This window comes from Anser anser (genome assembly GCF_964211835.1).
Source record: "Anser anser genome assembly, chromosome: 2".
In the NCBI taxonomy this organism is placed as follows: Eukaryota; Metazoa; Chordata; class Aves; order Anseriformes; family Anatidae; genus Anser; species Anser anser.
Window position 1 is genome coordinate 58,988,009 of NC_139721.1, and position 20,765 is coordinate 59,008,773.

Here is a 20,765-nt window from a genome sequence, read left to right on the forward strand (position 1 = left end):
TTACTACTAATACCACGTAAGGTGCTTTTATCCATCTTCGCTGTCAGGGCACATGGCTAGCTTACATTAAGTTTGCTGCCCACCAGGACACCCAAGGACATTTCCAGAGAAGCTACTCCCCAGTCTTTCCATTCTCTGCCTCTATTGTTGCAAAAGAATCTTCCTTCCCATGTGCAGAGCCAGCTTTAACCTGAACTATGCATTAATATGAGGAGGAAACAGCAACTGGCAGTAGTGGGAGAGTCCCTCCTGTGGAGACAGAAACTCTGTGTCTCACACTTGACATTTTGAGGGTTATTATGTTGCTTCCTGTGGACTTTGATCCAGGACATGTGGAGAGATTTCCAAGGCCTGTCCAGTCCTTAGACTAGTATTCCTGGCTGCTCATCCACATTGGCACCAGCAGCACTGTAGAGGGCATATTGAGAATGAGTACATAGCTCTGGGCTTAGGTACTGTGTGGGGCCAAGGTATTGTTTCCTTGATTCAACAAGCTGGTTAGCGTGGTGAGCAGAGTTTTGAACAAAGAATGGTGGGGGAAGGAGATCACAACCCACAGTTAAGTGAACAAGTGGTGGTGAAGGGTGGGAAGCTCAGGGTACAGGCTGATAGGAGCAAGAGAGGCTTCAGGAATGATAAAACAAGGTGAAGGGACACCTGCCAGTATTGATATAGAAATACACATCCTCAGAAACAAGCAGGAAGAGTTAGAGCTGTATGTGATTACAGAACTACAATATTGTTGGAGCAATTAAGATACTCTGCCAAGTTCATACACCTGGAGTGCTGTGAAGGACTGATGTAAGCTTTTCAGGTAAGACAGGGAAGGGAAGTGTGAAGGGTTGGAAGTTGCACTCAGATCTATAAACAGCTCAAATCTTTCGAGATCTTCTGTTTGATGGTGATAGTTGAGCTAAGAGCTTGTGGCTTGGGATCAGAGGAGAGATCAGTAAGGGTGAGATTGTGGTGGGAGCTTGTTACAGACCACCTGACGAGGAAGCGAATATGTCTTTAAAGAACCTAAGTCTCTGAATTGCAGAATGTGATTCTCATGGGGGGCTGACAGTACAACTGATGGAAGGGCATCACGGCTGGATGCAATGCAATCAGATTCTGGAGGATTTCAGAAATAATTCCTTGCTGTAGGTATTAGATGGACCAACCAGTGGCAATGTATACCTGGATCTGCTGTTAACTAATATGGAGGAAAGTAATTGGAGATGTGATGGTAAGTAATGTCATTGTCAATAATGACTTTGAAATATAAGAGCCTATGGTCCTGAAGGAAGTGAGAAAGACAAGTAGTAAGAGCATACAGACCCTGAACTTAAAGAAAGAAGAGGGTTGTCTTAGTCGGGGAAGTGGTGGGTGGGATCTCATGGGAGGTAGCTCTGACTGATAAACAAAGGAGTTCATCAAAACCAGCAGGCCTCAAGGGACAGTATCTTCCAAGTGCAGGAAAGGTCTGTCCACATACTCAGGAGAACTTAGGAGAAGTAGATGTGTCAGGAAACAGATTTAGCTTAGCAGAGAACTCATGGTGGAGTTCTGATGTCAGAAAGCACTATACAGGAATTCAGGCTACAAAGGAGAAATATAGGAACATTGCCTGGGTATATAGGGATGGTGTTAGAAAAGCAGTGTTCATTTCAAAATAAGTCCATGAGTAGAAGGCTAACAATTACTTTTGTTGCATCTTTCTGGATTTAGCTTTCATAAAAATAGGACCTTTTAAATCCAACAAAACTCAAAATATATATCTATATAACCAAATTTTAGCATAGAATTAACATTTTCTTATAAATTTAACATATCAGATTTAGAGTAATCTAGGCAAATTAATTAATTTTCTTTTCACATTCTGGGAAAGATCACAAGCAGCTTATTAAATTCCAAGTTCTAATTACAAGGTGGTGCATATGTAAATGAAACCTCTTTCATAGATGAGCATCCATAGCAACAAAATAACATCTGTCATATTTGAGTTCCTTCAGATTTTAGTTCTTTATTTTCTGTTTGCTCATTAAGTATGATTTTTGCTTGTCATACTTTTGCACAACAGAAGTAAATCCAGATTTAATTAATAGTTTTGTTTAAGAAATGTGGTCTTCATGTTTTATGGCACTGTCAGCAGGAATGGAACAACAAGGAGTAAAAGCTTGCTGAGAAGAAGTTGGAAATTGATAGCTTCCAGTTTTTATTTATGTGCATGTACAAACATACATGCATGTTTCTGCTTTTTATCTGAGGAACATGCTGATTTGCTTTAATTGCTAACAGGTGTTATTTTGAGCATTCTGTTTGTCTTCTGAGATTTACAAGACATACATGTTTTTAAATTACAGGAGAGCATTAGTCTGGATGAATGTGACAAATGTCAATGAAATTATATTTGTTCTTGTTGTTGTTTTTTAAGTGAAATTTCTTCCTTTATTGAAATATATACATCCCCAACACACAAGATTTGTATGTGAATGTCACTGTTGAGAAGTGGATATTGGAGAGCCATACAAGGTTCTTGACAGTGAGTAATTTGGAAGGGAAATAAAGGAAAGTGCAGATAAACATGGAATCTGATTCATATACACGCATGCAATATTAAATCACAAATAAATTTATAAATTAATAACATTAATCATTGCTTTGGGATTATTTTCATGTCCTTGACCAAGAGTTTTTGGTCTCAGAGTCATGAATAACTTATTCTGTTATGTCCTTTGGTAGATCACCGGACAGCTCCACTGGGAATGTGGAAAAGAATGTTTAGATTTTCAGTGTCAGTGCCACTGCAAATTAAACCATTTTTAGCAATAGTTAGCTCTGCTAGCTTTTTGGAAAACTGTGAGATTTTGTGCAACGTTATAAACTTCATAGCTGCCAAGAATATTAGTATTCCAAATAATTATATTCTGTTGAAAGATGTGTATCCACTCACCTGAAAACAAACTAAATATGGAAAACCTCAATGATCATCTTTTTTTTTTAATCAATTTCGCATCACTTGGAAAGTGTAAATCAGTTCTCAATTTCTTGAGTTCACTAAAAAAGGTAGTAAAGTGTTAATTTATTTTTATAGTAACTACAAGCATTATCTATAGCTTCATGTGTGATTGTAGCATTGAACTTGGCCTCATTGGCTTCATAAATTAGATAATTTTTGTGGATCAACATGACATTGCATTTAGTGTTGAAATTGCTTGTTTCTTTTTCTGTTGTAAAAATTCTACTCTCCCACTAAATAGTAAAACAAGAAGTTAAGATTTACACTGAGAAGCTTATTCAAATCTTGGTTGATATTTGGCAGCACAGTTTCTTCATTTATAAACAGTCAAGTGAGTGCTTTTTGCAGCACACCATTTTGTCTGTTTCTATACAGATACACAGAAGTTCTCATTCTTTCAGCTTTCTCTGCCCTTCTTTAATTTCAAGTATTCTTTCTTTATAACAGTTTCAAACCAATTTCTAATTCACTACTCTTCTTAAGATTACATCCTCGCTACAAAGGGGGCTTAAATGTTATCCTGTGTGGCTGGCTAGCTAGTGAAAATTGTCTCAGCTTTCTTTAGAGAACCAGTGAATTAAGATTTATGTCCACCAAATATTTTCCTGGAGAGAAAAGAGGAATGGAAGTGGAGTGCCTCTTCATTACAATTTCTGTTTATTGCAGGAAAAATGTGTTGAGCTATCTGGATCCTATCTTGCAAATTATTGCGAACTTGTGGCGTAACAAAGCTGTCAGTCTCAGAGATGATTAGATACATTTTGGGCTTTTGAAGAGACTCATTTATGTGCTTTTTACACTATACACAGCCCATGTGATCATATTTTAAAGATTTATGTGTTAATATTTCTTAGCTACTCAAAATAGTTTTTATGTACTGTCTAGTTAAGAAGCTTCAGTTCTACTTCTAGAAACGTTTACAGCTTTGTGGGATAGTAAATAATTTAATATTTCATTTGCCTTAGTTTTCACATATGTTGCAATTAACATATTTAGAACTGCAAAAAACTTTCTTATTCCTAAAAGGGAGAAGCATTTGCTCAGTGTAACTTTATATATGCATTATTATTTTGTTTGCCTTACAATCCACAGAAAAGCAAAGATCAAGTCTGTAAAACCATTAACCTTAGATATATTTGTTTTTAAACTAATATTTGACAACTTTTTTTTTTTTTTTTTTTAATCTTTAAGAATCTTTAAGTTCTTTGGACAGCATACAAATTTTGCAGTCAATGATGTTGCTAACTGAATGTCCGTATTCAGCCCTGGAAATGGGCTATCCAGTTTTGTTACATACAACTTAGCTTATATGTCAAGTAACTAACCTTACGATCTGAAAGACACAAAAAGAGTAACTAAGTTTGATCTTCGAGCTCCTTGTAAAACAGTGTAAATCCTTGGTGTGCTGTCCAGATGTTTGTAAACGCTGAATTATAGTTAGCAAGACTGTTAAAGTTTTAGTTTTTAGAATTCTTATTTAATCTTATAACACAAAAAATAAAACATTCTTGTGTACACACTTTATTAGTGTTCCTCAGCATTTTATAGCTGCCTTTGTCATTTCTGAAGGACATCCTTTTCAGGTGGTTTAAAAGTTAAATGAGATGGAATATTTACAAAGCAATTTTGCATTATACTGTGAATAGTGAAAAGCATGCATATACTGCTAAATTCCACTGGTGTGCACTGTATACTTACAAATGCCTCTATAGGCAGTGAATTCTGTGTTGTTTAAAAACATTGTCTGCTAGCTGATGTACAGAAAATACTCTTATTCTAGATTGTCTAGTGTGTTGGTAATTAATGAGGGAAAATTATAGCTCAGTTTGTGGGATATGAGACAAAAATTACACTAATCGGTACCTAAAGCCTATTGGAACATCAATATCAAAAGAAATACCCTTAGATGAAAAGGAATACAAGCAAAGCTAGCATTCCGAATCTTTAGGCAGAGGTATTTCTAGAACTGGGTGGAAACTGGGATACAGGAACTGGATCCACCATTGCTCTTCCACTTTTTGCACAGAGTTGAAGGTAAGTCACCAGTGCTGTTGATTTTACACTACAACCACAAAAACCCTATAAATACATTTTAAGAAAAGTGCCTTCTGTTCTTGCTTGGTATATAAACATGTTTTACACTGTATCTTATGGCAAATTATATATTGTTACTTAGGTGTGATTTTTTTTTTTAATTTTTATTTTTTGAAGATAAATGTGACCATAACCCTTCCTGTTTTTTCCCAGGTGGAAGAAATTCCACTGAAGTGAGTCTTCTGGGCAAATCAAGCCTTCTACATCTCACTTTAGACGTTTAAATGATGTTTAAAATGGAACATCATTTTTGGAACAGCTAGTTCTTGTTAAACTGAAATTCTGCATTATTTCCACCTTTTTTTTCTAGACATCTTTATTCTGCCGTTACCTTATAGTATGAAAAAAACGAAAAGCTGCTTATCTGTAGTTGCTATTTTCATTCACTTAGGATATACATAAATTAGAAATACTGATGCTCTGATAATCTTACAGGAAATTTAGACAGATGTAATAATATCTGATCTGTCTGATACTCTTTGCCTGACCCCCAACATGCCTACAGCTCATTGCTTGAGTCATGAAGAAGAAGAAAAAAAAATTATTGGATATGAAGCAGTATATCTAATGGCTATACCAGGTACTGTGAACTGTTCTGCTAAATTCTCAACTAATATGGGCAGAAATATTGCTTACTTACATAATTTAGTATGTATTTTTAGAGTTCTACAATTAGATTATCCCAACATCACTTAACACTTAATCTGAATAGTCAACAATCTTCAGTGTCTGTAAGATAAATGAACTTCTTTAGTTCCTGACTTAAAATAACTTTGTATAGTGCTTTGACTGTTCCTATCATTTTTCATGTATTCTTTGTATGATTCATTAACAGGCACACTGAAAAATATACTGTAAACAGAAATAATTTTACTTAGTATTTTCTTTTCCTGTCTGTCAGTTAACATTCTTGTCAAATATCTGATAACTTAGGGCTAATTTATGCTAAGTTGGGTTGAACGGTGTTCTGATCTGCAGCACATTACACTGGTACAGTCTAGGAAATTCATGAAACTGATTATAGTTTGAACTTGCTTTGATTACTTCTAGTAATGCTGACCACTGTTGATTTACTGTTACCTTGTGGTACCTTATTCATCTATAAATTTGGCTCAATACAGCAGTAATAAAGTCAGGATGGAAGGTCAGCTTAGGAATCAGTTGAAAACAGAGAAGTGTTATTTCAGTGACCATTTATATGGCAAATAAAACACGAAAGAGAGAGATTACTCATTGCACTGTTTACTTTTTTCACGTGATTTTCTACATGCTTACATTCATCATCTTGTGACAAATCGCTGCATTTTTTTTTATTAATGTTTTTCTTCTTCCTTTTAAAATGTTTATTAGAATGGCCCATGGCTTGTCCTAATCCATGAATTTATTAACAAGTGATAATAAATACACAGTGATAGATAACAAGAAGCTAAGTGAGGTAGGCTGTTATAGTCTGGCAACAATTGAACTTGTATGCTGTTTATCTGTAAAAATCCCAAATTTTTAAATTATCTTTGGTAAATTATAGGTAAATTTACATTGTTCTGAGGGTTAAGAGAAATGATTTAATCACTCAGCCTTTTTGCAGAGAATAGAAACTTATTTATGCATACAATACAGCATGTATATGTATTTCTACTCATGGGCATATAAACTGACATCCCTTTCTTATCTTGATGATTGGAAAGATTTGGATTAGTCAGTCTCAGCTCTCTAAGGGGGTAGTTAGTCTATGATCCTTATTTTGGGGAGAAGATTATGTTTGGAGAGGGGAAAAAAAAAAAAAAAAAGAAAAGCCCCCCTTTCCCTACAGCTCCCTTCAGAAATAGTAACAGTGAACCCACTTCAGATCATAAAAAATCTTAAACTGGGCAATTGGAAAATAAGCACTAGGTTTCAAATGTCATTTAAAAAATGTTCTCAGCATTCTGTTATACCTTCTTTTGAAGTGTAAACCAAAATGTCTCATATTGAACCTTTAAACACACTGGGGAATTACTGAACAAACTTTTTTATTTTTTTTGATATATTTTTTTTTTCCATTAAGCTAAGATGTCACCGAGGCAAAGTCAGGGATGAAAGCTCATGTTTTGCTTCAGATCTTTTGGTTAAGAATGCTCCAAATCAGCTGCCCTTTGACGTTTAAAATTAAATTAGGAGAAATTATTGCTATAATCCCTGTACCTAAAACAATCTTTGCTATTTACTTAGTTTTTTAACATTTTTTTTTTAATCTATTCATTTGTTTAATCTGTGTTCTGTCATAATCCAATCACCTGCAAGAAAAGCATGCTACTGTTTATAAAGCAAGTAAGCAAACGAAAAAACAACTTTTGGTGTGAATGTCAAGAGTTCCAGTTTTCCCTCATTCAGTAATGAAACATAACAATTAAAATGTGATTATGTTTTAAAAAGAAATTATTTTCCAATACTTTTCCTAAATCAGTTGTTTTCTAATATTGGATATTCACTTGTGTATTCCCTGAATTAAAACTTCCACCTCTGTTTCCATGTAGTTGCAAAAGCATCTATGCACATGTTAGCACATCAGAGTTCTGATCCTCCAAATGACTGATGGATTGTCAGGTTTTCAGAATTTTGGTTAACATGCATCCTTTATGAATTTCAAGCAATATTCTCCAAGGGATTAGCTGAAATGGAAATCCCTTTCTTGATTGAGATTAGAGAACATTTTAAAATCATCTAAATGGCTGCATTTAGATTATTTTTGGTTGGAACTATAATTATTATGTTCTGTCTTAGGCAAAAATGAAATGTGGTTTGAGAATTAAGTCATATTAACCCCATGTCAAATATCACTTGCATGTAATAGTATAGCAAGTAAGCATGTTATACATGACATTTTTATATGAGGTCATGCTTATTGTTCTTATCTAATCACAGATATTTTGCTAAACAGAACAAACAAGAAAAAAAAATAATTTGAAGAAGTTCCATTACAAAAGGTGTTACAGAAAGATACATCCAAAGGAGTTTATATTCAGTGTCTGTTTCTAATTATGGGAAGTACTTGAATCTGATTTTTTTTTTTGTGTGTGTGTTACTATTCAAAAAATAACCTTTGTATCAAAGGATATCTAAAGAATGCCTAATATTATAATTACTGAATTCTGTTGGAAGTGTTTTGTATTCATGCAGCTGTGTAAGTGTTGTCTTGAACATGTACTCTTTTCTTCCCATGGGAACCAAGGCTTCAACTTTGATTTCTGTTGTCAGGAATCACTCTGAGGATTGGTGTCTTCAGATTTGTATACATGCTTAAGATGGAATAAAATGTGTTTTACTTTTTGAACAATTTAAACCTTTAAAAGTGTCTAGTTTCAGGAAAAAGACTATTCTAACCTACTTTCCTAGATAGTTAATCTGGAAAATCTGAAAGACCTTACAGGCTTCCTGCTGCCTTTGCTTTTCTTTTTGCTGGGATGGACCTTTTTTTGAGCTTGGAGAAGGGGATCATCGAATGTCAACCAGTTCTCTTGGATCCTAGGCTCTTATTCCATGGGATTCTTCCGAGTAGATCCCTGAACAGACCAAAATGTATTCTCCTGAGATCTAGTGTTGTGGTCTTGCTTTTTGCCCTGCTTCCTTCTTCTCACAATCCAGAACTTCACTATCTCATAATCAGAGCAATGATGTCTGCCTTCAGATTTCACATGCATAACCAGGTCTTCCTTGTTTGTAAGTTAGAGATCTAGTAGAAAACCATTCCTTTTTGGCTTCTTAATAACCTGTGCCAGGAAGCTGTCATCAATACACTCCAGAAACCTCCTAGATTGCTTGTATTCTGCTGCAGATTATTAAAGTAATTCGAGTTCCCTATGAGGACCAGGGCCTGTGAATGTGACACTTCTTCCACCTGTTTGAAGAAGACCTCATCTACTTTCTGATCCTGATCAGAAAGTCTATAGCAGATCCCTGTTACAATAGCATCTGTATTGGTCTGCCTGTTAATCTTCACACATAAACTCTCTGTTGGTTCCTGATCCATCTCAAGATGGAGTTCCATGTATTCCAGTTGCTCTCTCCTGCAAAAGGCAGCACACCCTGGCGTGTCCTTCCTAAAGAGCCTGTATGCATCTGTCACCGCACTCCAGTCATGTGAGCCTTCCTAAGATGTTTCCATGCCTTTTTGGTCCCAATGAGTTCATATCCCTGTAACTACACAAACTTCTAATTCCTCCTGTTTCTTACACATGTTACATGCAATAGTGCAGAAGCATGTCAAAGAGTCATCCAAGTGTGCTGATTCCTTATAATCAGTACAATAAATTTCCCCATAAGGCTGTCCTGCAGACAGTTCCTTCTTTAAATGCTTACAGTTGAAGTGATTCTAATTCAGCCTTATTTTGTTGATTGCTATGTGCCCTCTGTTCCAATCATCCTGGGTCCTTGGCTTCCTTGCCCCATCCAGAATTTCATCACTTTTTTTGTTGAGTCTCCTCCTCTCTTTAAAGCTGTCCTTACCATGTTGGTCAGCCCTGCTTACTTAGGTGAACCTTGTCTCTCTGCAGCATCTATTGACCCTCAAAAAGGGACTTGTGGTCATAGAAACCAAAATCCTGCTGCTGAAACCAGCTGCACAATTACTTACTTGTAGGATCCATCCAGTCCTCCTCAGGCCTTCCTTCTCACTAGCAAGATTGAGGATACTACCACCATGCCCTTGACCATTGCCCTGAGAGCCGTGCAGTTGCGCTTGACACTATATGTGCATTGACAGTGGCAGAATCATTGGTATGTACATGGAAAGGCAACAGGGTGTAGTAGTTGGAAGCCCAGTTGAGAATTGGCAGCATTTCCACAAAATCCCTGGGGCAAGCAGCAAACCTTCCTCTGACAATTCAGCTCAGCAGATGGGTGCCCCAGCCCCCACAGCAGGGGGTCTCCTCCTGCTGTTACAGCTTCCTTCTGTGGATTCTGAGAGACTCAGGCTCAGCCAGTAGAGATAGTCCATTTGACAACACTCCAGGCTTCTAATCAACTGCAAGGGCAGTGAACCTGTTTTGAAACTGCAGGTTATCAGATGGGGCAGGAACCTGCCTTCTAGTATGAGAAGTCACTAGCTTCCAGCCTTCACCGTCATGGGAGTTTCCACTTTCCAGCTTCTTAGGGACAGATTCTTCCAGCCCCTCCACCTCAAATGAAGGCTTGGGCCCTTGAAACTTCAGGGTCTCAGAGAAGATCTGGTCCATCTCTTTCTCATCCTCTCTGATGCTCTGCAGTCTGGTAACCTCTTCCCACAGCTCCTTCACATGGAAGCATAGCCCCTCAATAACTGCACACCTCCTGCAGTGTATGATACCGTATGCCCCAGTGAGAGGCCCCAGGGACTCCCTACAGCCTGAGACTTGCAGAACTGCATCCTCCTTCTGGAGCTCTGTCTGTGTCTGAGAGTATGACAGTAAAGGGACAGTTACCCCAATGGCTCCTTACCTGGCAGCAGCAGGTACCCACAAGTTCCTCAGAGGGTTTCCATGATCACTGACAAAGTGCCAAGAAACTCAAGAAGAGCCTAAAAAGAGTACTTTCACCTTCAACCTGGAAAATGTACTCACCATGATTATTTCACCTAACCTACTTAGAAATTCAGTCAGTATCAATATTGATGACAAAATTCAGGTATGGTTCTTACTCAAATATTTTATTTTAATGTATGCAAATATATGGCCTGCTACCTTTTTGACTGCAAATATGTATGTAATCTGAGAGCTCCCCAACCAGGAACAGTGATTAAATATTGAAATATTTATGTTAACAAATATGAGACAAAGCTGTACCAAGACTGAACACTGAGATGAAGCTGATATTCTGTTTTATTCTGCAAGGTGTATGGAGATGTCATGTTTAGTTTCTATTTTTATTATTTTTGCTAATTAAATTTGCATTTAGAAGACATATTAATATTCATAATAATCAAGTGTACTTTCTTATCTACACATGGCCTAGTAATCTTTTTTTTTTCTTTTTTTTTTCTTTTTTTTCCCCTGTAATTTCTCTCAGCTAAAATACACTTTATTGATAGGAAAAACAACAAGTGTTTTTGTGGACTGGGAATACATGAGATTTGCATCCTGAACAGGTTGCAGAGGGTATAGAAGTTCATTTCCAAAACAGAATAAAGTACATGGTTTATTTCACATATTCATTATTAACTTTGCTGATGTGGATGTTTAATATATTGTTTGGCCATAAAAATTAATAAAGCATTTATACATTTGTTCAGTTTAGACTATGTATGAAGGCCCCTAAATTTCCAAGACAGTTTAAAAATGGTTTAGCATTTGGCTCATAGAATTGTTTTAGTACGTAAGAGAACTTCATTCTTCAGTATCCTTGTCTGGAAAAATTCTTCAAGTAATGGTATGCAATTATTGGAATGCATGTAGGATTGAGTGCACCCTCACCAAGTTTTTGGACAACACCAAGCTGTGTGGTGTGGTTGACACACTGGAGGGAAGGAATGCCAACCAGAGGGACCTTGACAGGCTTGAGAGGTGGGACCATGTGAAACATATGAAGTTCAACAAGGCTGAGTACAAGACGCTGCACCTGGGTCAGGGCAATCTTAAGCACAAATATAGGCTGGGAGGAGAATATATTGAGAGCAGCTCTGCAGAGGACTGGGGAGTAATGGTGAATGAAAAACAGCACGAGCCAGCAATGTGTGCTTGCAGCCCAGAAAGCCAACTGGGCCATACCGAAAGAATTGTGGAAGGAAGGTCAAGGGAAGTGATTCTCTCCCTTTACTCTGCTCTTGTGAGACCACCTGGAGTACTGCATTCAGCTCTGGAACCCCTATTGTAAGGACATGGACCTGTTGGTGCGAGTCCAGAGGAATGCTGCAAAGATGATTGGAGGTCCGGAGCACCTGTCCTATGAACACAGTCTGAGGGGTTTTGGGTTGTTCAACCTGGAGAAGAGACCTTATAGTGATCTTTCTGCCCTACACACTGACATCACACTTCCCCTTCATGGGTCTCTTAAAGGGATTGCAGGTGTTTTTCAGTTGACTTTTTTTGACCTCATTGTGTGTAGATGCAAAATAAAATACAAGTGCAGCAAGCCTTTTAGGTAGATTTTTGAATTTTAATTTAACTTGATGGACATAGAATTCAGAAGGAACCCAGATACTTCTCTTCAGTTTTAAATTCTAAACCCGATCATCAACTAGGTCATAGTTTACCAGGAATATTTACTGTTTTTCTCTGTCAAAACCAAAATCCATCTTGTGGGCCAGTGGGGTTACATATTATTATTTTTTATTATTTACTTAATGGTATACAAAACCAGAGGGAATTTGAGATAATAGGGGCCTAAGTGAGAATCATATAATTGCGTAAATATGAAAATAGACATTTTATGGGAGAAGAGACAGCTAAAAAAGCACAAACGTATCAGAAAAAAATCATGCACACACACACAAAAAAAGTCATTCAAACTTTCAAGTTTATGTTTTTGGTAAGCCCAAAAGAATGTCTACTTGACAGAATTGTCCTTATAGTTTATGACTAGAAAATATTTATATCACGTTTGCATATGTGTAATATAAGAGTCCTTTCTAGTTCTTGGTTTCCTAGGTATTTTTTTCAATAACTTGTTATTTGTATATGAAAATGTGAAACTGGTAATTGCAGTATTGTACAACTTGATAGACAATGACAGTTTGTATATTTCACTGGTTTCAATCTTTTTATGAATTGTGATTACAGTGAAGAAGGCTATCATACAGCAAGGAGCTTTCAGTGTTTACCTGGTCATCTTCCCTATTTTTTTTCCACACAAAAAATATAAATATTTCTCTTGTGTTTAAAATAAGCATAAAGGCACTTCATAATTTTACAGTAAAAATGAGTGCATGATTGGTGTTGGTGTACCAATCCTAAGGTAAGGGAGGTAAAAGTAGTTAATTACCTTTTAGGGAGGTAAAAGTAGTTACTCTGAAGTTTTTTCATTATTTTCAGGTAATTTCTGGATTTCTGGAAGTAGAATTTTGGCAGTCATTGTAGATAATTCTCTCTGATACTCACTGAAAAAAAAAAAAAAAAGAAAAACGAAACAAAACTTTATTTTTTTTTTCCTTGAGTCCATAATAGATTCCCCTGAATTCAGCAGGATGGTTTTATACAATTCTTCACGTGAATCTATTGTTTTAAATGGGACTCCATCAGGTATGCTATGATCCACTCAGATGACATTTGAGAGATGAATGCAGTAAACAACGTCTGAATAATCAGGACTTTTATGTGCTGTATGTTAATGTATGTTACTGCAAACTGCTAAAGCAGCATTAAGGATTATGTAAAATGGACATGGTTCCTAGTCTTTTCAATGAAGATATTCATGTTTATTTATTTTAGCATAATTCATAGTCCATAACAACTTGTACTTAAAATAAACCAATAAAAACAGTGCCAGGATCAACATGGAAAGAAAGATCTGTGAAGTAAAGGGTAATTTCCCTCACCTCATTCAAAGTATTTTCCTTTTCTTGAACTTATTCATACCCCTCTGCGTATTTTATTCCATGATTTACTCTTTTGGTAAATTAGCCATATACACAAAGCATTTTCTCTATTATCAGATGGAGAAAAGGAAAAAAAAATAACAAACAAACAATAAATCAGCAACTTTTCTTTAATGTCAACATAGTACAATGATATCAGCTTGCAGCAGACTTAAATATTTGAGTAGCACCAGAAGGAAGAAATATTTGATTACTAAACATGCTGGGGCTCAGATTTATGTGTTGTTATGAATATAAACATTCATTAAAAAGTTAAATTTGTTGCAGGTCTTGGTGTCTTAAAATATTGTCAGACACAATAACATTTATCATTTATCAGTATAGTTCTGATGGACTAAATGGTGTTCTTGGCAGACTTGCTCACAATCAGAAATAAAGCAGACTATTTTTTTTTTTTCTATGTTGAATATTGAGGTAATTGTCAAATAAAAATGTAACTAACATTTGTCTTCCATTTTCTGTGAAAGGGGTGCTATGGATTCCAGTAGTATTTGATTGCTTTTCTTTTAGTTTCCTTTTTTTTTTTTTCTTTTTAGATGAAAAAGAAAAAGGAATTGTAGCAATAGTCACATATACTGTAAACAATCATTAAAAAACTGCCTCATGTCACACACTGAGTATCTCTGAAGAAAACATCTGTAAGAGACAAATTCACTAATTTATTCAGTATACTTTATTGTTATTTCAATAGTTTTTTATTTTTATTTATTTATTTATTTATTTAGGAGAGTATTATGATCTCTAATTCATAATCAATCTGTGGCTCACAGCTTTCAGTTCAATCAATCTCTTGCTTTAAGTTTGCAGAATAACTTTTGGTGGGGGTGAGCGGAAATGACCTCCATGCACAAAGTAGTGGTGAAATCAAGACTCTTGAAAATGTGTACTAATTCTTCTCACTTTAAAACCTGTACAGGGCTTTTTGTGTAAAGCACAAAAAACATTGATTTTAAATTTTCATTTCTGGTCTGTGTAAGCTGAAACAGGTGGTTTACAGGTATCTGATTGAGGTTGCCAGAGGTTTCTTTTTATTAAAAGGGAATTCTTACCTCTTTGGGTCATGAGTCTATATGTCTTATTTGTCTTACTTATAATTTTATTTTTTTTGAGATGTTTGGAGAATATTCCAGAGAGAATGCTGTTGTTAAAAAGTGACAAAGAGAATTTCTGGTTGAACTGGCTTTTTTTTTTTTTTTTTCTGTTTCTGATAACATTGTCAGTCTACAACAGATAAAATCAAAATTACATCTTCTTACTATAATGCTTGGCTTGTCTTCATCTGTATTTTAAATGCTTCCTTTTGAAAGCTGGAAATCATAGGTCTCTAGAAACACTTTCCTAGCTTTTCCCAAGTTTTATAACCTACAATCTAAATTAAATTTATATGAATCTCTCCTGTCTTTGTTTTAAATGCAAACACATAAATACACAGGTTTTTAAAAAGCAGATTTGAGTAAATGATTTCACACTGCCCTTTGCTTCTATAAAATCAGTACTTTTGGGAAGATTGTATTCAGGATTATTTCAGAATATTTAAAAAAAAAATTGTTTTTAATTAAACCTCAAAGACAAATCTAAACTCACTCTGATTTTTTTTTCCCTATTTTTCTCTCTTAAGTCAGTAAAGACTTTATCCAGAGGTTAGTGCTTGCTGACTCCAAGATACACGGTTCCTTTGCTCTTTTGTTATGAGAGACACGTATGTTTGTGATGTTGTCAGGGAGCAGACAGGCAGGCTGCTCTCTAAGTGAAGGAGAGCTGGTAGGCTGAGGTAGTGCTGTTCGGGGTCCAGTCCCACAGTACTTAAGCCAGGTCAGCAGAGCAGGTTCAGATCCAGATTATCAGAAAAGTCCACAGTGATGGGGAAGGTGTGGGAAGCCAAGTCCATTGTGGACCAGGGCTGGAGCTCAGCTCTGGATCATAGATTAATAGAATGGTTTGGCTTTGAAGGGACACACCTCTCAAGCCTGTCCAGTTCCCTCTGGATGGCATCCCTTCCCTCTAGCATGTCAACTGCACCACATGGCTTGGTGTCATCCACAGACTTGCTGAGGGTGCACCCAATATGTGTCACCAACAAAGATATTAAACAGCACTGGTCCCAATACCAACTCATGAGGAACACCACTTATCACTAATCTCCATTTGGACAATGAGCCATTGACCGCAACTCTTTGCATGATACCATCCAGACAATTCCTTACCCACCAAGTGTCCCTATGTCAAATCCATGTCTTTTCCATTTAGAGACAAGGATATCACATGGGACAGTGTCAAATGCTTTGCACAAGTCCAGGTAGATGATGTCTGCTTTTCCCCATCCACCAGTGCTGTAACCCTGTCACAGAAGGCCACCATATTTGTCAGGCATGATCTGCCCTTAGTGAAGCCATGTTGGCTGTCACCAATCACCTCCTTTTTTTCTGTTCGCCTTAGCATAGTTTCCAGAAGGATCTGCTCCATGATCTTGCCAGACACAGAGGTGAGACTGACTGGCCTTTAGTTCCTTGGCTCTTTTTTTTTTTTTTTTTTTTCCCTGTGGCTAGAGCCACATATATCAAGTACATATATTCTCTTGTCAGTGAAGACGGAGGGAAAAAAAGGCCCGTTTTCCTCCAGGATGGGAGGTTCCCGTCCCCCAGCAACTCTAGTTTAAAGCCCTCTACACCAGCTTGGCAAGCCTGTGACCAGAGATGCTCTTCCCCTGCTCTGGCAGGTGGGCTCCATCAGCTCCCAGAAGACTAGGTTTCTCAAAGTGACTCCCATGGTCTAAGTAGCCAAACCCCTGTCTGTGGCACCAGACCTGCAAACATCTGTTGATTTGCCAGCATCAAATGTGTATTGGATTTATGTGGCAAGGGTTTGGTAGTGGTGGTCTGCAGGGGTGACGTCTGTGAGCAGAGCCCAGGAGATGCTCCATTTCAGAGCAGAGCCAGCTTCAGCTGGCTCCAAAAGGGACCCACCACTGGCCAGAGGTGAGCCAGTGAGCAACACTGGTTGGGCCTCTGGGAGAGGGAGGCCTCCTCTGGAGGGAGCTGCCGCCCGTGGGGGACCCGTGCTGGAGCAGTTTGCTCCTGACAGATGGCCCCTGTGGTACAGAGCCATGTGGGAGCAGTTCTTGAAGAGCTGCTGCCTGTGGGCAGCCCAAACAGGATCAGTTCGGGAAGGACGGCATCCCGTGGGAGGGATCCCACGTGGAGCAGGGGCAGAGAGTGACTGTGAAGGAGTGGTGGAGACGACGCATTAGGGACTGACCACAGCCCCCATTCCCCATTCCCCTGCACTACTCAGGGGGATGATGTAGAAGAGGCTAGATGGAGATGAAAGGTGGGTTTAGTTTATTTTTAATTTCTCATTGCTCTAGTCTGCTAGTGGTAGGCAATAAATTATATTGATCTTCCTATGTTGAGTCTGTTTTACCTGTAGCAATCACTGATGAGTGATCTCCCTGCCCTTATCTCAACCGTTGAGCCCTTTCTGTCATATTTTCTCCCCCTTTTCATTTGAGAAGGGGGAGTGAGAGAGTGACTATGGTGGAGTTTTGCTGCCCAGCAGGGTAAAATCACCACAGACTCGCCATTTCAGTCCCCTTCCCTTTGACCAACAGGACTGATGAAGAAAGTGCCTACACTCCGGAGTCCCTTGCTGCTGCTCCCAGGGCTCCATAATCCCTCTTGATACTCCTCAGACTGTTCAGTGAATGTGTCATGGCAGAGGCACAGCTGCAATGTAGCTCAGGAAGGGACTGAGTGAGGAAAGATTCACATTAAAGGTAGCCATGAAGTGAAGACTTCTGCTGAGTCTTCTTCCAGCTCTTTACAACAGCTCACATCAGCTAGCTGGCCTCAGATGCTGCAGGCTGAACTCCTGGAGCTGGGTGGGGAGTATGCCCAGTGCTCTGATGGGGTTGGGAGCATGAGTGGAACTGGGAATGCATTACTCACATGTGGAGACAAATTCTGTCCACTCAAGAGGAAGTTGATCTTTTTATCTGGGAGTGACAAATTCACACATGAGGACTTTGTGATGTTTGTGGTCTGAGATGATACCTGAAAGTTGGGATCTGGCACCTTCCCCAAATACTTTGAGAGCATTACATGAAAAATGTCATTTTGAATAAGCATAAGATATTGTTTGGGAGAACTCTGATGAACAACAAACCAATAAGAATTATTAACATTCTGAAAATTAGCCAGTATAGTAGCTCAGAAAATATGAGTTCTAGTACTTTGCTGAGCAATGATTTATTACTAAAATCAATGATACCAAACTTGTCTATTAAATGTACTAACATATACAAAATCATTTTGTGAATATTCTAGAGATCCTTATGTATCTGGTATATTAAATATTAAAAATTATCATTGTAGACATGAGCTTGCAGCCATCGTGGGTGCACTGAATTAAATTTTACAGACGCAGATAAGTAAATTTATCTTTCACATCACCTCTTGCCTTGATAGTCATCTTGTGCTTAATTGCTTGACTGAAATTCAACCTTGGATACCTTTGTGATTTCTCTCTACATGAAGTCAGCCAAAAATGAATTGGTATTGATTAGCATCATCACTGTGAAAAGGTGAACTTTGAGGCTTAGAATTTGTGGTTGTGTATTTTGGCAGATGCTTTGTAAAAACTTAGGGGGTTCTGGTGTACCAAATCTATCATGGATATTTGTAAGATATTATGCTTGTATATTTATTTAGAAAGATACAGATTTTGTAATTCACTGAACAGTGTTTGAATAACTATAAATCTGAGCAATCTGAGGGAGAAATAATTTGTTGGTAGATAGAACTATGTGATTCTTTTCTAGTTACTGTATATAAATTCAGTGGATAAAGTTTAAAGACATCATTAGGAACACATGAGCATCTAGCATAGTTTTGAGTATTGCAGTTAACATCTTACACTCCTGTCACTAGTGGGAAGACCACGAGGGGAAAAAATAAAAATAAAAAAGAGGAAAGGTCAATCCCTATTCCATGTTTAATATTAGTACAGATGCTTATCACATTCTAGAGGATTTAGTTTTATATTTCTAAGACTGTGAGGTAGCACAAATGTAAAATATGCAAGCTTTTCACTCTATCTTTCTCTACCCAGATGGGAAAAACAAACAAACAACAAAAATGACAACAACAAAGTTAGTAGTTTAGTAGCTGTGTAAAGTCTTTTTATACAAGGAGAAATCCATAATGTAAAGATAATTACTGTATAGTAGTATATGGTTTGAAAAGTTAAAATTAGTTCCCAGTTAGTCTGCCAATATGATGCAGAGCGTAAAAGAAATATATTCCTTCCTGTCTTGCTACTGTACATAATCTTAGATCAAAAGCCCATTTCAGTTGTAAGAACTGTTTTGAGCTGTCTCCAAACAGTACCTTCAACAGCATATCAACGTGTTAAGACTTACCAAAGTTTTAAGAGTAGGTACGTGTATTTTTTTTTTTTAAGAGGAACATGTAATCCATTACAAAAAGGAACAGCCTGAGGAAGAATCTTTTGTTGGCAGAATAAAATAACTCTAAACATAATCCATTCAATTTTTACCTCTGAGAAGTTGCTTTTTTAGTTGGTACCTATTCTCTGTATTTATGTGAATGGACTTAGAATTTGGATATGGCTCTAATGAATTTGGTAATAAGTATATTCTTATAATTTCTGAGTTCTTTTGTCTCTGTTTTCCCATTTATTCCATTTGCTAATAAAGTGTCCATACCTAAACGACAGAAAGCTTTGGGTAGTATGGGTCTCATTTTCAAACAGAGAATATCATGGCTGGGTTCTGATGTATACATGGAAACGTTCTGAATCATCAGCACTGCTGTTTCTATATTACTGGTCTTCGTTATCAGTAACAATGCTTGTGGAGAAAAAAACACTTTGGTTTTTCTTTTTTCCTACTTTGCTCAATCTTTGGGGAAATCTTCTAGTTTATCAAAACACTATCTAGAGAAATATCTGGAAAAGAATATGATTGTTGTTAGTAAATACTAATACTTCCTATTTTCCATTTAATATGATTTTTGTCTTTACCAGGCAGACAAAAAATACTTATTTGCACTTGGATTCTATGTGTATATATATATATATATATATAATAAAATACATATACTTCAAAGGATCATTTGTCCTTTGATAATTTAAATATGTTCTTGAGAATCCTAGCAAACTGCATGAATGATTGATATGTTTGCTCACTTTCATTTTGATCCATGCTTCTAAATGAATATATATTTTCATGCATATTGCTTCATCTTTTCCTGACATTTTCTTTCCTGGAGGCTTTGCTCAGTATTTAAGAAAATTCAAATGGCATGAAAAATATAATGAAATGATTTTAAATGGATTAATTTTTGTGACTCATTGTTAATGTTTGATTTTATTTAGGAAGAACTTTACCAAGTATGTATCTATCTTCAACTAGACAACAGGTTGGAATATACTTACGCCTTCACTCTTATCTGGCTACAATTCAGCCCCAGTTAGAAAGCTATTTTACTTTTGAGGGGAAATGTGATTCAATTTCTTTTGTGATTTTTTTCCACATATATAAGCTATTTGCTCTTGAAGATATGGTTTTGACTGAGGAAAACAGGAGCAGCTGACTCACTATAGCTGCCCAAGTTGAAGGATAAAAAAATATTTAAATGTAAGATTGAATAACTTTTCTCAGTTTTTCCATTTTTCCATTTTTTTACATTCACTGTTTTCAGTTATAATTTATGTGGTCTTAAACAAAAACAACAACCAAATAACCAAACCACAAAAAAACCCACACCCACTTTTTATCGCTATCTGTGTTCTATTAAAATCTAATACTACATAGTATAATGTCCCTGGAACAGGACACTGTAACATTTAGGCATGTGCCTATCTATATGTATACATATGTATGTCTCTTTACATATATGTAAAATTTATGTTTTAGTATCTACATATATTGCTGTATGTTCAACTTATTTACAGTCAAGACCATGACATAAAATGGTCAGACCAGAAAGACTAAAACAGGCTTCTCAGTGTGCAAACAATGTGATTTGATAGTGTCATGTAGCATTCTTTTGAACAAAGGCTTCTCAGCCTCAGTGTGTTGAACTCTCTGTGAAAGAAACAAAAGTAGAC

General features: G+C 36.8%; 1 protein-coding gene across 18 annotated transcripts in view; it reads left to right on the forward strand.

Moving 5' to 3' along the window:
- The window catches only part of CCDC102B (coiled-coil domain containing 102B), a 166,511-nt gene that overhangs the window by 31,132 nt on the left and 114,614 nt on the right, over positions 1-20,765 (forward strand). Inside the window, exons 5-7 of one of the 18 annotated variants that reach the window (XM_083821892.1) lie at positions 1,147-1,228; positions 2,986-3,048; positions 5,249-5,524. The exons of 12 other annotated variants lie outside the window; for them this stretch is intronic. In XM_083821892.1, coding sequence (XP_083678018.1) covers positions 1,147-1,228; positions 2,986-3,014 — 111 coding nt within the window. In that variant the 3' untranslated portion in view covers positions 3,015-3,048; positions 5,249-5,524. 5 more of the 18 variants (XR_014578840.1, XM_083821893.1, XM_083821891.1 and 2 more) reach the window with 5 other exon arrangements.